We start from the raw sequence: 17,932 nt of genomic DNA on the forward strand, positions 1-17,932 counted from the left end.
TCAGGAAAGAGACAAAGATAAATAAAGGTTACAGACTTTCAGTGGAAAAAATGAAAAGGTACACACAGAAGGACCATCTTGAGGGTTGAGTGATTTGTAACGGATAGAAAACTTTAAACCAGGGAAAAGCATTGTTGGCTTAGTTCATAATACACTCTCGCCTACGAGGTCAGAAGTGAGAATCTGTACTAATAATTAACTGTAGGCAAAGTGACTCACCGTGATGTACTGTAGGAGGAATGTTTCTAGAGGGTTCACCTTCAGGAAAATTCATAAATACTCTTACTACCCTATTACTAATTCCTAGAGCTTACCAAAGAAACACAGTAATGACCTTGGTTCTGTACACTTTTTATTATTCCAGTGGGGGAAGGGAGCTTCAGCTAGGGAAATTTATGTTCTGACATAAATTGCATAACTTTCTTTTTTTTCTACAGGGGTGAAGAAACTAGAAGAGCAATACAATGAAATTGAAATCCCCAATGAAGAAAGCGTGGTCACCTACTACAAAATCCGACAGCAGCTGGCTAAACTCGGAAAGGAGATTGAGGAATACGTTCACAAACCAAAATACTGTTTGCCTTTCCTGCAGCCTGGAAGACTAGCCAAGGTACATTCTTAAGCTTTTCTTTTTTTTCATATTGGTTCACACTGATCATAAGCCCTGCCCCCACCCCACAATCCAATATGTTGCTTGATGAAGTACATTTTCTCCAGTTATCACATTCCAATACAGATCACATGTAAAATATTATGTGCATCAAAGATTAATGGTGAGCAAGATAAACAACTCAATTTGAATCCCCTCTGTAAAAGGTTGAATTTGCATGCTGTGCTTCACAGCATATCCATATTAAGCCTGTGACACAGAAGGCAACTTTCAATCAGTTAGTCCTTTTTCACTAGACATTGAAAAAGACTTCTTGTCAATGTTTGTCATTGAATTTAACTTTCTTTTAGTATTTTGAAGTGCAGCCCTTTAGTGTTTTGAGGAAGGCACTAGCCTAGGGGTGTACAACTCCAGTACTTAAGGGGTGTTCCATGTCGGGTTTTAAAATTTGTTATGCATGTAAACAACTGTTTTACTTATTTATTTTTGAATTTTGCTTTGACCCCCAACTAGTACAAACAAATAAGGTAACAAAAATAATTAATATATTTTGTAATTACTTTAATCCATTTAATATGCATAATAGTTTTGAAAGCGTTACTTGCAATGTTACACAGTAATCCACAGCTCCACATGTGTTACTGCGTTTTTTTTTTTTTTTTTGGGGGGGGGGGGGGGGGGGTGGTGTTACCCTTTCATAACATCGATGCATCTGCTTTTTTGTACAACAATATGTCGATAGTGAAACTTTAGGCATCGCCCCAGCCATAAATTCAACCCCAATTATATTTCGGTCCCACTTGTGGTTTGTCAGCTTTAATTTATTTTGAATTTTATTATAATTCTGTCGTCCTTTTTATTTTCTCAGGTAAAAAATGATGAAGACGACTTTGGTTGGGGAGTGGTTGTAAACTTCTCCAGGAAATCAAATGTGAAGGTAATTGTGCCTCAAATGCAACATTTTCAGTTTTCATTTGTTGATCTTAAATTCTGAGATGTCATTATTAATGCTCTGAGATATGCTTGTCGGCAGTATTAGTGAATTAATTATGAAAAATATATTGAATTAACTACATAAGAACAGGTTTGAGAATTTATCATTAACTTTTATCCTACAGTTTTATGGTATGGGTTTCAATCGTTTTGAAAGACCACACACTGGCGTAGTCTTGTTTTTGGTAGATACTGTACCTGTATTCTAAGATTATTTCAGTCAAGTTCCATTACCTGTTGTGCCCACTAAATATGAACCTTGTTTTAACATCTGGCCATTTCTATTTTTTGCGGATCTTTTTCACATATCAATTTTGACTTTCTGATGTAGTTTCAAGCACTACATTTTCCCATATGGGATGTGGGTGCTTTATGATTCAACATATCAGTAATAAACTCATTTCATGGTTAGTTATCTGTCCTTCTATATCTTTGGACATTTGCAGCCTCCTACGGCAAGGTTATCAATCTTATTTTTAATTGGTGATTAGTCAATGTATCTGATCAATTAAAATTGATCATGGAATTTAATAGGAATCAGACTGACAGGGGCCACTTTTTGTATTTTATTTTTTAGTTTTGAGTGTTTGAAATTATATGTATTTTCTTTCTACCTGAGCTCCATAATGGATGCAAATAAGATGATCTGCAAGTAGGCAGTTTTTTTTAAGATTTGTCTGTCTGTCTGTGGAAATGTTGGAAATTGTGTACAACGGAATTGTTTGTATTTATGCCACAAGATGACGGAAGGATCGGTCCTTTTTTAATGTCTTTTTTGCAGATTTAAATCCTAAGAACTTGAATGTGGTAATGAAATGGCAACATGCCAGAGCTGGTTTATGTGCATATTGGAGGCAGGGTGGAAACTAAGTGTTTTTCCCTCTGCAGCACAGTGCACTTACCACTGGGCTTCATAGGGAACACAGACATAAATACTGATAGTATGTTAAAGAATTCTTACACGTAGATGTGTTTATTTATTTATTTTTTTGCAATATATGTTGGGTCTGCATTTGGTTATCCTCAGTGGGGTCTAAGTCAACAGCACTAGATTTTACTCTGAGTTGGTTTTCTGCATGTAGGATTCATTACCTGACACTGGTGTATTGACTGCAACTGACACAAGGGTTTTGAAACATAAATCAAACCAGCTGCTAAATAAATACCTGTTGGATTTCAAGCCATGGATAGGTGCAAGTTCAACAGAAGACTCTTTCTCCTATTTTAAAGAATATTACATTTCTTGAACTTGATGCATGGTTCATTTTAGTCAAATACAATTATATAGTGCTGCCAGAACCAATCATCACCTCTCTCCTGTGACCTAGAACAGATATTAAAATAATATTGTTGTAAATTTGTTTTGTATTTTTAGTTTAGTTCACCTATATACATTTTTTTTTCCCCACACAACTCTTTACTGCCCTTTTGCAAATATGTGTAAGTAGCAAGGGTTACTTTCCCAAAAATTCTCAGGGTATGCTCCCTCTAACTGACAAAGTTGGTGCCTCTAATATCTAATCTATTGTACATGGGTTAGTTTTCAAATGTTTATTTGTTACAACTGTTTAGAAAGTCTGTCAGCTAGTTAACCGGCATTACAATTATCACAATCTTTGAGCAGCAGGACAGACTTGTTGCAATATTAACCCTCATCAAGGCGCATTGAAAACTGTATAGAACTGGGCACCTGGGGTCTGTTTGGACCCCAATTTAGATATTGTATGCAAGTTACTTTTTTGAATTGGGGGGGGGGGGGGGGGGCAAATACTTCAGATGCAATCATGAAAAAGCTGCCTGCACACAACCTTATAGGGACGACCGAAGTTAATTAAAACATTCCAGCAACGTCATTGAAAGGTGGCGTCAGTGGGAAATAAGTTTGTATTGTACACCTCCAAGTATAAACTAAAGTGTATATATGCAAAACATTGGAAAATGAACAAGCAGAAGAACGAATCTGTATTGCAAAGCTCAATTGCATGTACCACTGTTAATAATAATATAAACAGAAAATCCACTAGACAGCCCGTAAATATTGAAACATAAGGTAGGCTTGCAGCACAATAAATTTAAAAAAAAAAAAAAGGTTTTAAAAGTATTAAAAGCAATAAGTATCATCTTTATTAACACTTTATATTTATTGTTCACCCTCAAAACGTGTACATTGGTAAGCATGGCCAATCGACGAAAAATTAACCAGCAACGAATCTTCTTTGCAAAACAACCGCATGAAATACTATGTTAATACAATGAAAATGCAACCCTGTAAATATCGAAAAATAAGTTCATACTGTTGGCCCACAACAAACAAACTCGAATGCTTCAAACTTTAAGATTAACAATAAAATCAATACAAGTACCAGTTTTATCACAAAATCAAAGCAAAAGTGACTAATTTGTTTTTATATGCCAGCATCCTTCTATTTGCCCAGCGTCTGTAGGGCAAGCTTCGCTCCTGGCTGATGGATACTCCTTGGGTTTTGCAGACTCTAACACTAATTTGTGAGTTCATTCCCTAGCTGCAGTAGAAAGTTATCTTCAACCCCTTGTTTTTCAGCCATGTTGGTCGCAAAGATAGCCACGCAACCAGGGCAGCCACTCCAGCTGAGTCGAGCTTTTTGTAAAACAGGACCATTGGCCATCTGTTAGTCTTTCGCAGACAACTGAAGGGTGTTACCAGATGATCAAGGTTGTCTACACCTCCCTTATTCTGATTGGCATCGTAATGCTACGTTGATAAAACCACAACAGCTTTGCCTTTTAAGAACGTATGATGCCATGGTGAGGTTGCCAGCGAAACCGAACACTCTGCTCTTTTCTTCTTGTGTTACTAGGTTTCATTTCTTTTGGTAATTCTGTTTAGCCATGGCCGAACAGTGTTCATGACCACTGTTTTTCCAACTGCTGTTTGTCTCTTTTCTACTGGTTGTCTGCCTAGATACACTTCACCTTTCATTCATTTTGCTGTGACCAAAGGGAAGACAGGGGTTCAGGTGACCTTTGTTAACTCCTGCAAGTAACAGAAGTCCAATGAATACCTTCACTTCAGTAATATTTGTCGCAGTCCACTGTTTCTGGTTTTCTGGGCGTGCATCATTCCCCTGTTTGGACACATGTCTAGCTTCTCTATTTGTCTTACAATTCTATCCAGTATTTCAGGGGTAATGAAGAGCTCATATGCCGCCTTGATGCGTGTCACTTTCCCATCTCTAGTAACACCTTCCTTGAGGAGGAGGTTCCTGACTCCAAAACTACAATAAAAACATAATTCACATTTTGAATAATTTTCATCACATAACACATTTTCACTCTACTGCAATGTTATGCTGTTGTCCGGAAAATTCAGTGCAGACAAACAATTACATACCTTCCCATTGCGTCCAATCATTTCTGTGAGGCTGTTCCACATCTCCTGCATCTACAGCAACTCGACGACCACGTCTCCTAGCCCTCCCTCAGCCTCTTCCTCTGCCCTGCAGTGGTGCTTCATTTGGAGGTGGACCATGTTGCTATGCTTGCATCACCCTCGTCGCTATGGTTACCACTGGTCTCTGGCTTATTAGGTTCAGTGTGTGTACCTGACTGGTGATCCTTGGCTTCAGATGTCTCATCTCTTGTAGGTTCAAACTCTTCATCAATGTCAAAGTCACCATCAGACTCGCTGTTACCATTTAGATAGAATCCTCTGCAAAGTTTCTGCTTTTGTATATCTTGCTCAGTGTGTAGCCATATTCATGACCTATAAGAGACTGACTACACACGAGTCATGCTTGTTTTTCTAGAAACCCAGCAGATTTTCAGGAAATCACCTTCGTGATTTCACACTCAGTTTTTGGGAAGCTGCCTTTTTGTAGTTTCAGTTTTTGGGGAAATATCGAAGAATAGTGAACTCTTTGTTAGCAAAATGCATGGCGGAGGAAGCAGAAGATCCAATAAAAAATAATTAATAAAAAGTTTAAATTGATCCACAAACCAAACTTTCTATAAGAACACTGCAGACATAGTTTCTGACAGACTTTAGAAGTAGATCATTAGAAATGAAAAAAAAATGTACTGCTGGGGTTCAAAAGGACCCCAAGTGCCCTGATGAGGGTTAAATATGTTTGTTATAAGAGAATTGTACTGTGAAATGTGATTTATTTATTTATTTTTATTTATTTATTTATTTATGGTTAAACATTGGTATTGTAATGGTTATGAGAACCTGTGATGACTAAAGTTGCTTAGACTGCAAGCAAAATGCGTGTTTTAATTGTTTGATTTCCTTGCAGTTGGCATTCACACATGTTCTGTATGTTGTAGGCTAGTACTGGAGACCTGGACCCCTTGTATGTGGTAGAAGTGCTAGTTCATTGCAGCAAGGAGAGTGTGAAGAATGCTGCCACAGACGCTGCCAAGCCAGTGAAGCCAGGCGAGAAAGGGGAGATGCAGGTTAGTGTCTAATAACTTCAAGGTCATGTCACGTTGTGTCCATTGGTAATAAAAATGTATACATTTTAAATATCCAATCCCCTATCTGAATATGAAACCAAGCACATGGGGTGAAGATTAAAGTACATATAACTAACAGAATAATGGCAGAAAAGAATACCTTTATGTTTTGCCATCATTTTGTAGGTCTCATGTTTTCCTAAAGTCACACACACATGGTAAAGGTGATTTTTTTTTTAATGTATTTATTTTTATTTTTTTATATGTAAAAGCTAGTGCTGATAAAATGAATTGAAACATCTTTGCAAATACTGGGAGTTTTGAGTTCTTATACAGCAACTCAACCATGATGTCTCGGTATACTGTACAATAGCTACTAACTTGAGACTCAAATTTTCACTGTTGACTGTTTTCCTTCATGATCAAAAGTGAACCACTGGAAGGCATTGCCAATTGTTTCTTTGCCCAGTATTGTAATTTGAATTTAACCATAATGTGTGCATCTTTCATTTTGGATAATGTACAGTGAGATCTACAAAGGGCTGGTAATAGTTATTGGGTAAGATTTACTGGAATCTTGTTAGCTTTATTTATTTTAATAGTAAAATGCATTGTCAGGTGGTGCAAGATATTAAGCAGAAAAAATGGGAATTTCTTAATTATAATCTGGGGAAAATAACTAAAGAAAAACAGGCTTATGTGACTGCAGTGCCCTCTCCAATAGTTGTCCATATGCAGTGAAATATGACTAAGGATGCCTGTGATCCTGGCATTGTCACTACTTCCTGTACTTCTTGCACTCAGTTCTGTGATGTTGCTTGTCTGTTGGCCCTTTGGGAGTGAGTGTTTATTTATATTGGCTGGAAGAGCTTCTCTTTATGGAGGGTCGTATTTATGTTACTAACTCTCTTCTGCTGTGACTTCTGACAGTTTTTGTTCTGCTATTCCCTTTTGGCAGCCAGCAGCTCCGTATGGAACTGAGATAGCAAGGATTGCTTTGGAAATTGTGTTGAAGGAACCATTGCACAATACATAAAATTGTTTCTTGAAAACCCTTCAGTGTTCTCCACAGCTTTGACTAATTTGAGCTAGGGATGTGTGCCATTTTATATTTAAAAACTAAAAGCAAATGCATTTGAATAGCTGGGTAATTGGAATAGATTTTCTTTGTAAGAGTAAACTTAATGTCTTCCTCCAGGTACAGAACTCAAGTTTTGGTTCAGTCTAGCTCAGCATATTTATTTGAAAAACAGGCCCAGGTGAGGACCTATGAATTTAACCAGGTTATTCTCCTATATAGGTAGTGGTAAAATGTAGTAACATTAGTGTAGATTAGTGTAGTAACATTTCTATTGCTCCCTAGAGGCCAGTTTTATCTAGGTTTTACACCATTTTTGCTAATTACACTTTTAAATAATGGAAACTAATTATTACAAACCTATTGTGCACACATATCCCTGTACGTCATTTCCATACATATAGCTAACTACTTTCACAAGAAAACAGATGTAAAAGAAAAAGCAGACTTTTGTAGTTATATTTAAACAAAACACAACAAACTTTTTCATTTATTGGTCATTTAACATGAACATGTTTATTAAATGGTGCAAATTGTACTTTGACTAAAGACGCTGACAGATCTCCCAAGATGTTAAAACAAAGCATGCATGTACAATAGAAGACATCTTCTAAGATTTAAAGCTCTTGGGCAATCACGTATGAAGAAGCAGTTTTGCAATAAGTGTGGTCTCAAGAAAAAATGAGTTGCACATTTCAATTGTATAAATCTTTTAGCACTCCTATTTAAATGATACTAAACATTTACGCAGTATAAGGCTTTTATTGTCAAATCTATTGAAAAAATACCAGACAGGAAAATAAATTGAACATTTGACTTCCATGCTTAATGTTAGACATTATATAAATGCTTTGTTTTCTTCCAGAAAGTGAGCCAACCATACTTTTCTACAGTAATTGGTAATGTAGTACTTTGATTAAGCTTGTTCTGTCACTTACTGTATGCCTTAATGCTGCTATTGAAGGAATCACAACGAGCTACTGTAGTTTCCCTCGTCCTTTCCTAAATCCTAGCCTGCCTTATACACTTGGGGGTTTAAATAAATACTGTTAACTATACTGCACGTTGCAGAATTTGGGCATTTCGCAAATTAGTGATAATGGGAATTGGGGGTTATTTATTCCATCTTGACTGTTTGTTTTGTATTGGGTTTTTTTATTCATGGTATGATTTTTTTTTATTTGTTCATTTTTTTAAAATAATTCTGTCCAAATGGCTTGTGGTTGGCATCTTCCTTTTCCACTGCATATTTTGGTTAAGCTTGATTTTGTCTTTGTTTACAGTAACCTAAAAGGTAGTCGATCTGCAATATGCTGCAAAGTTTACAATTCCACCCTTGGAGTAAGTTTCACATTATTCCATACGTTTTAAGGCATGTCGGCTTTGAAGAAGTAGGAACTAATGTTACGTTGTTAAATGCGGAACACAGGGATGGATTTTCATTAAAATTAAGTTATATTTTATTATCAAACTGGAAAATATTGACCACAGTGACACACAAAACATGCTTCACAGACCACAATTAGCACTGATCTTGGGCTACCTAATATGTCCTTAGATAGGGTAGTCCAAGGTTGGTGCCAAGTGGGGGGTCTGTTAAACTAATATAGCTGATAAACGACGTAAAACCGGGAGAAGTTATGACATTTTTACTGTTTGCACAGATTAATTAAACTTCTTTGTGAGTTTGCAGATCTGCTACGGTACCAACTGCTTCTGCAGTACATAGTCCTAATAGTTAGTAAACAGTTGTACTGTATGATCCCCTCAAATAAGTTCCTTTACATCTGATGTCCTTGGATCTCCCATGGAAGTGCCTGCAGTAGCACAAAGTTATGCACATGCAGAGCTACCCTTTGAGCAGCCCTATGTCTTGATAAAAGCCCAGCCCCCCATTTTATTGTTTAACCATTATTTTTTAAAATGGCAATTTATTCATGTAGCTTTTTATTGCATTCACTAATCCATCAGTATGGTGTATTTTAAGAAGTAGGTGGCCACATATTAAAACCATTGAACTTTGACACATCTGCAGTTTGTTGATAAAATGTTTGTCCCTGTTAATATTATGTACAATTAATGTGTACTTTATCATCTAGAAACTTACTGTAGGTCTGGCTTGCATATAATAAATATGAATGATTTTCAACTTCCAACCTGGGTGGTAACTGGTCACTACAGTATATAGCAAATACCACCCAGGCAGCTTGAGTTTGAAAATCCATTTCCTGTTTTTGGGGAGTAAAGATGGTCTGATTTTGATAGGTTGATCCTCGTCAGTAAGAGGAAGATGGGCTGGGGGAGGTATATAGCCAGGAACAGGGTTAACTTGTTGAGTGACGATTACTGGATTATGTTTATCCTCAATTTGTTTTTAATATTGCTGCCAATTCAAGGCATATGGGTTCCCCATTACTTGTTATGGTGTGGTGTAGTGTAGTATCTAAATCCAGTTTGTTGGCGGTTGTATTTCTTCTGCAGCATGTATTCACTTTGCATTTTCAAACCGAAAGAACAGTACCATCTAATAAGCTTATTAAAATATAACAATGTTCCTCGTTAAGGTTCAAATCAATCACTCAGGTCTGACTGGCAAAAAAAAAAAGTTAATGTCAATTGCTATTCACTATGCTGATTTGTTTTGACACTTCACCTATTGAGACTATTGCTGATGTAATGTAATGTTCAGTAATTTCTTTCTACATGCTTAATCGCTTGAGACTAAGTATTTCCATGCCCTCCGTCTCTGTACCCTTGGTTTCTTCTGCAAGAACGAGGTTTGAAAAACGGGAAACTTTTTTTGGTTTTATTTTAAGTTTGTATATTGGTGTAATCTACCCACAGTGCCTTGTTTTTGTAAGCATGAGTTGCTGTTGATTTTATTTACAGATACAAAATTAATCCAAATGTCCAGCGGTCTGCACATGCATATTTATGTAACGTGTAGGTTAAAACCTGTGTGAAATAAATACACCAAAAAAATATGAACTTGTTGAACAGGGCGTCATGCATACCTCTTGAGTTTTTATTTCTTATGGTTTAACACATTGACTGAAACTCTACAGCATTCACTCAAATTACTTCCGAAAGCTACATTTCATTTCCAACTATAATGTCACAATTTTGTTTAGGAGTAAGTTGGCAGTTAGACAGCTTTTTTTTACTCTTTGTAAAAAAATAAAAATAAAATAAAATGATACTGGCAACACAAATATGAATTCACAACCCAAAGTGAAAATGAAAAAATAAAACCCTGCTCTTTTGTTTTCTGAAAATGCATTAATGTCAGGAAGAGCTCTTTTTGTACAGAGCCTTACTGTGCCAATATTGTGCAAGTAAGGTAGTTTCCGTCTTGTGGACTTATGCAACAAATCTGATTAAAATGATAATACAAACCAGCACTTGAAGGATATCCACAAATTATGAAATCTTGCATACTGAATTCTCATTTGTTTTGCTTTTATATTCCTCTACCTACATATGCGACTGGTTCACAGACCCAAAATTAACACTAATCTTTGACTGTCGTAACGTTTGGTAATTCCACGGTTAGTGCTTATCTGGGTCTGTGAAACTAAATAGTGTACACCTATTTTTTTTTTTTCTTTGCCTGTTGATTTGGTTAAAAATGAGTCTCCTGACTGTGTGTTTAAGATTGTACTGTAACAGGGAGGTTAATATTAGAGGTAAAGTTTTTCCTAAATTTAACCAGTCAAAAGCAATGAATTTATTTATTTATTTTTTTGTTTTTATAAAAACAGGCTGAAAATTGATGTACATTTGAAAGGGCCCCAATGTGCACCTACATTTTTATTTTGAGAAATACTATTACAATTCCTAGTAACATGATATAATTTGGTTGAATATTAACCCCAGCCTGTTTAATGGAATTAAATTCTGTTTGGGTTAACTAGCACAGTTGTAAGTTATGTGCAATCACATCTAGGCTACATACAGCCACAAGTAAATTAATCCTTATATTTTCTTTTATTTGCATACTCGGGCAGTGGTGTGTTTTTTTTTTTTTTTTTTTTCATTGAGCATCTCAGTTGCATCCCAGAATACAAAACTTGCTTTGTTCATCACAGTTTTGATGTTATTTCCTCTTAGTTTTTAGATATTGACTCCCTAACTGAGTGATTGATCTTGAGACTGGATTGTGGTCAAAAGGATATTCATCATCTTTATTGAAAGTAATCTTCCACCTTTAAATTAGGATTGCTCCATGTGTGAAAGTCTATATTTTATACATGTAGAATATCCTAATACAGGAAAGTAGCACACTTCTCCATATCTAAATGGTTTACAAGTCCACATAGACCTCAGTGTTCTTGCTTAAGCGCGACTAACTGTATCCCCCACTACTACTGCTAACATATCATATGTGTGGCTATATTATTAATGTGCAAGGAAATAACCCCTTTCTCTCTCTTCTATTTCCAAGAAAAATATAAAAATAAATAAATTTGATTTCACTCTGCCTAGGAATAATATTTTCAAAGAGCCTACTATCCAACAACTTGCAGTGAGCAATTATCATCGAAATATTCCCCTTGATACATTCTAAAAAAAGCTTTCAATGCCCGAGAGAAGCCGAAAAACAAGAGGCGGATCTGAGCAATACGCGTGACTACTGCAACTCCCTCCTGGCTGGCCTCCCTGCGTCCGCCACCCGTCCGCTCCAGCTCATCCAGAACTCTGCTGCCCGCCTGGTGTTCTCTCTGCCTCGCTTCGCCCACGCTACTCCACTACTCCGCTCGCTCCACTGGCTCCCGATCACCGCTCGCATCCAGTTCAAGACTCTTGTACTAGCCTACAGATGCCTTGACCAGACTGCACCCAGCTACCTCCAGACCCTCATCTCTCCCTACACCCCCACTCGACCTCTCTGCTCCGCCTGCACTAGAAGACTGGCTCTACCTCCGCTACGCTCCCCTGCCTCCCGAGCCCGCTCCTTCTCCACCCTTGCTCCGCAGTGGTGGAACGACCTTCCTACAGATGTCAGGACTGCCCAGTCCCTGACCACATTCCGGCGCCTCCTTAAGACTCACCTCTTCAAACAGCACCTGTAGAACTCCTCTGTTGTATCCTGGGACACTATCACCCTTCATTTAAATGTGCTTTATTTTGCTCTTATCTGCCCCCTATTTTACTGCATTTAATCCTGTACTTCAGAATATTGTAATCTGCCAAGTGTTTAACCTGTAGTATTTTGTACTTAATCATATCCTGATGTAACTATCACTATTTAATCATACCCTGATGTAACTATCACTATTATCTGCTGTATTATTGAATTGTGGTTTGTCACACTTGAACAAAAATTATTGTATTTCTTGCTCTTATTGTAACACTTGAATGTATTTGCTTGCGATTGTAAGTCGCCCTGGATAAGGGCGTCTGCTAAGAAATAAATAATAATAAATAATAATAGTCCCTTCACCACAGACAGACTTAACATGGACATAAACAAACAAGATAGTTGCTTCTGCATCCAGCGCTCAAAGTATATTGCGGAAATTCCCCAAGCTTTTTGAGATGTTATAGTAATAAAATAATGACTTGGATAGCATTATTGAGGAGTTTGGTGATAAAATGAGTGATCAGGAGATGATTTGTCAGTATGCACTACTATGAAGAGATATGTGATAAATACAGCGAACAAGAATAACTGGACCACAAAGGGTTAATCCTATAGAGGAACAGGAACTGCTGAATTTATCCTGAAATCATGTGAATCACTACAATTTAACACAGATGGAGGCAACTTAACTTGTGTGTGATTTAAAGGCGACTGGTTACACCTGAGCTAATTTAGGATTGCTATTACAAGGGGGGTCGACACTTATCCAACCAAGCTATTTCAGTTTTTATTTTTAATTAATTTTTTGCAAATTTCTAGAATATTTTTTTCACTTGGAAGTTGTGGGGTAGGATCTGTAGATAAATGAAAAAAAAACTATCTTAATGCATTTTAATTCCAGCTATAAGGCAACAAACATTTTGACAGGGGGTGTAGACTTTCTATAGGCACTGTATTTACTTTTGTGTCTAGAGAACAGCTTATCCAATAGTGGTAAAACTTGGTTACTACATTCCTCAACACAAGTTTTGAGAATATTTGGAGACATGCCTGTTTTTAAAACAAATTATTAGCCATTGCTGGAGTTATTTGACCTTGAAAAGCAACCCTGTTTGCTGCATGAACAGATTTCTTTCTTTTTTTTAAATTGCAATTTGTAACACTGATCTTTTCTTCAGTATAAACTGTGATCACCTCAGTTGGCGTTGCTCCATTTTATTCTAATCAAAAAATCTAGAAATGATATAATTTCCAAACAGTTTTTATATTGGGTATATATTGTTTGTTTATCTACAGGATATAATGTGTGCGTATTTAATTTATTTATTTCCCTTTTCCTTGAACAGGTTGTTCCTGTCATGCTGCATCTTCTCCGTGCAATCAGCTCTGTCAGGCTATACATTCCAAAAGATCTTCGTTCATTTGACAACAGGCAAAGTGTGCTCAAGTCCATTCAGGTGAGAGATTTACCTACTATCATAGTTTTGTTGTTTTTATATGCTTAGTAAATCAAGACTAATAATAAGGAATTTAATCTCAAACCTTCTGGGACATAATGTAGCTTTTTGGCACACGTTTTCTGGCAGTGTGTAGTTACTGTTAACATGCTGGCATTATATAAAGTATCTCTAATATTTACTATTGGATAATCTTTGTGCATTACACATTTAGACATGTGATACCTGCTAACTACAAAATTGTTCTTGGCTGACTTAATTATAACCTTTTTTCAAAAGTTCTTTGGGAGATTGTTGGTAACTTCCACATATGGCATGCAAGTGATCTGTCTTCACTCAGATAGGGCAAAGGAATGATTAAAATATGGTAGTTTGGTGTATATAAGAGTGCCTTGTTGAGGTTGAGCTGCATTGGCAGAATTAAGAAAAGAATGTTGGGCTCTGACTATCTAAACAGTTCTTTGCCAACTTTCTTGTTGATTTTTCCTGTTTTAAAAGGCAACAAGACACAGATGCAATATAGATTTATTTGTATCATTCTGTTAGCATAAACCTTTATCCTACTGTTCATAAAATAGATAGATAAATAGATAGTTTGTGAATCGGCACTGCTCAAGGGAACCAACGAGGGTTACTTGACCCCTTATGCCGACCGTTAAATATTGGGTCAAATGCTAATTTTACCTCCTTTAGACACTTTTTTTTACCATGTGTGGCATGCATTACACAGCTGTTGTGCATTCATAAAACATGTGCTATGGCACCATTTTCTCAGTCACTTGTAACTTACAGTATGTATCCTTCACCACAAATAGAGGAAATACTGTTCCTCCCCAGAATTTGTTTCACTTGAGCAGGAAAGACCCATTATATTCATGTTCATTAAGTGTTTATTTATAATTATTTCTAAGAGATTGTATATATTGTAAAACTTCTTGATTTGCATTTTATTTTGTAGCACTGTATTTCTTTTTCACTTTTAGGAAGTCCAGAAGCGGTTTCCTGATGGAGTACCCCTGTTGGATCCTATTGATGACATGGGAATCAAAGACCAGGGACTGAAGAAAGTGATTCAGAAAGTGGAGGCCTTTGAACACAGAATGTACTCCCACTCTTTACACAATGACCCAAACCTAGAGGCTGTGTACAATCTCTGTGAGAAGAAGGCACAGGTAAAACATAAAATGCAACACTACTGCTAAGTCTTAGATGAGCAGAATGTTGTTTGGATAAAGGCGTCTGCTAAATAAACAAATAATTAACAGTTAAACACCTAGTTATAGCTCCTTGGCCTAACTTTAATTTACTTGCATTCTACATAGGTTACTCAGTATGTATACTGACACATACAGTATGCATACTGTTTGTTAGCTATTGTAAATTTTACTGTATAACAGTTGAGCTTTAAAACAGTAGTTTCAATGGAAGAGCGAAGAATGTGTTCAGGGGAAAAAGTGAATGTAGGTTATAAAATCAACATTTTACTGGGTTATACCAATATAAAAGACAGTGGGACACATGTTTGGAGAATAAATTGTAGACCGTTTGAGCATTTGTGGGGGTGTTTCTGTTAGTGTTGTGTGTGTTGTGTTTTTTTTTTTTTTTTTTTTCCACTACTGTAACCTCAATTAAATTTGAGTGTGAGCCATCAGGCCCCTGTATATTCTTTCCCTATAGCTTCAAGCTTATGGAGGTGGGTGACACTTATTCATCCTGTGATAAGTGTGATAATTTCAGAATAGATTTAACAGGGCACTGATTGCTCAGATTCTTGCCATCTGGTCATTTCAATAACATACCTAAATAGGGAGAGTTCTGAATTCCAGGACTGGATGCAGGGCTAGTATGAATTTCAAACCCTACTACATTTAAGATTGACAGTTCAGTTTAATGGATGTGGATAATAGAAAAATAAGTAATTTTAAAATGGTAACTATTGTATAGTAAAGGACAATCTGAAATGGACATAACTGCAGAAATTGATGAAACAACAAATTAAATAATTATGTCTTAATACCTATCAATAGCAATAACAATTATCACAGAATTCCCAAACATTCCTTCTGTGCTTTCACACAGAGGAGTTATGACGGTTCAGAACCGCCACTGAAGCAGCTTATAGGTCTGTGTGAATTGCCTATACTGCCACAGAACCGTCATATTTTATGCCGTCTCTAAACCACCTCGCGAGGTGGTTCAGAGACGACACTGAACCGTCATAACTGCCTGTGTGAAAGGCTATACCATCACTGAAGCGCTATAGTGGGTGTGGTTTCAAAGTCAACATGCAATGTCAGCGTAGGTAGGTAAGGGGCGTGCATGCAGTGCTTAATTTGTGCCGGGGCACAGCCCTGGAACCTCTGGGCATGTAGAGTCATAGCGCCGGTACCTCTAGTTAAAAGTCTCATAAAATGCTTTATTTTTAAATCTCAACACAGTTGTATTAAGTTTGCAAGTTCTTGCGTGCGTGCTAAAGATACGCTGTATGCTGCCACGTTTTGAAGATTTCAGCTTGAGTGTCTTTAAAGATGACACTGGCTGCAACTCTATTGACATTTTTTACGCACAAATAAGCTTACTTGATTTGAAAAGCGTCATGAACGATACAAGCAACTTCTTACACTTCTTGGTTTGATTAAATGAGTAGTACACAACAAAATATGAATGCTGAACGTTAATTTTAACAAAGAACGAAAACTTTTTAATGAAAACAAATATATTGTAGCCTTCTTCAATAGGAACATTAGCCTGCTATATTATATTAAACCAAAACAATAAAAATAACAATCTGGTTCTCTTGCCTTTTTCAATGAATATAATTTAATTAAAAGAAAATAAAAACATACTAAGTTAACAACTACCTAGCCTAAGTTTCATTAATCGTTTTTGTAATCTACCAGCGGTTTCTGTTGCATACACATCGCCATGGGTCAAACCAATGTTCGTGTTGGGGTGCGTTTTTTCATCAATGTTGTCTTTCTGGAGTGCCTCTGAATGCCTTTTTAATTTGTTTGTTTTTTTAACCATTTAAATGCAAAACCATAAAAAACATGTATACAGGCTGCTTTTTTATTTAATTATTTCTCCTGCGGTTACCTTTAATTAATTTCTCTGCACACACTACTACTTTGTATATGATGTAGAATACGTGATTGTAAACATCTAACACAAGTACGTACAATACTCTTTCAAATAAACATGTTATGATTTTGAAAATGCACTTCTTAGGGTTGGTATTATTGTCATTGCTTGCGCCCTGGCACCTCTTTACAAATTAAGCGCTGCTTGTATGTGTTAGGTCTTGTCAGTGTTTCAGATTGTACGAGAGTAGTCTGTTGTTGCCATGAGAACAATCTGTTGATTTGACAGGTTTGAAAGTTTGGCTGTGTGAAAGGGTTATGACGGTATTACACCGGCATAGATTGCGCAATTTCATGCTGTGTGAAAGGGTATTTTACACACTCGTTAAAACGTTTGAGATGGCACAGTAGCTGCGTTTCTGTGTGAAAATGGTGATTCCTTATTCCAGTAATAAGGCGTGATCATCACATGTTGAATGGCAATCCCATGGTTTCATTGTGTGTGATATTGTATAGTGTGGGTAGAGTATAAGATATACAGTGCTGTGCAGTCCTCCAGTGTAGGTGTTCTTTGAAACACTGACATTTATTGGTGCATTTGCTCTGCTATTAGTTAACTGCAATGTGATTTTGAAATGTTCTACATTCATTTATAGTTAATGTTTAGCGTTGGTCTCCCTTTATTCTCGTGTCTACAGTTGTTGGTCCTTTTTTTGAGAATATTTAGGAATTGATATGACTGTAAAACATGTTTCGATGTCAAGCACCTTTGTCAAAATTAGGTTAGATTTAGTGTGGTGGGACATCACTTAATAAAATATGCTTTTTTTTAAACCATCAAGCTTGTTTTGTATTAATATTCTGTATCCTAGCACTCCCAAATACACCATTAATTGTGAAAACAGTACTTTTAACAGGCTGTCGTGTTTGCTCTTAACTTATATCAGAATCGGGGGGTCATCAAGGATTGCAGTTTCAACTAAATGCATAAGCATGTGTAAAAACAAATGTTCATTTAACTTGTTGTTGAAAGTCTTTCATATTACCATCTGCGTGTTGATGATATATAAAGTGATCCAAAGATGAAAAGTGAATTAGTTATTGCTTTGAATAGTCCATTTTAATTTGAAGAAAATGTAAACGTACTCCTAGTAAAGCAGGGTTCCAAAACTTCCTTAGTTCAAGGACCCCCATAAC

General features: G+C 36.5%; 1 protein-coding gene across 1 annotated transcript in view; it reads left to right on the forward strand.

Moving 5' to 3' along the window:
• The window catches only part of LOC131737120 (exosome RNA helicase MTR4), a 53,236-nt gene that overhangs the window by 27,174 nt on the left and 8,130 nt on the right, over positions 1 to 17,932 (forward strand). Inside the window, exons 17-21 of the mRNA XM_059024048.1 lie at positions 438 to 610; positions 1,479 to 1,547; positions 5,909 to 6,037; positions 13,545 to 13,655; positions 14,639 to 14,827. Coding sequence (XP_058880031.1) covers positions 438 to 610; positions 1,479 to 1,547; positions 5,909 to 6,037; positions 13,545 to 13,655; positions 14,639 to 14,827 — 671 coding nt within the window. The remainder of the gene's footprint in view (positions 1 to 437; positions 611 to 1,478; positions 1,548 to 5,908; positions 6,038 to 13,544; positions 13,656 to 14,638; positions 14,828 to 17,932) is intronic.

The sequence above is a fragment of the Acipenser ruthenus genome, chromosome 1 (genome assembly GCF_902713425.1).
Source record: "Acipenser ruthenus chromosome 1, fAciRut3.2 maternal haplotype, whole genome shotgun sequence".
NCBI classification, from domain to species: Eukaryota; Metazoa; Chordata; class Actinopteri; order Acipenseriformes; family Acipenseridae; genus Acipenser; species Acipenser ruthenus.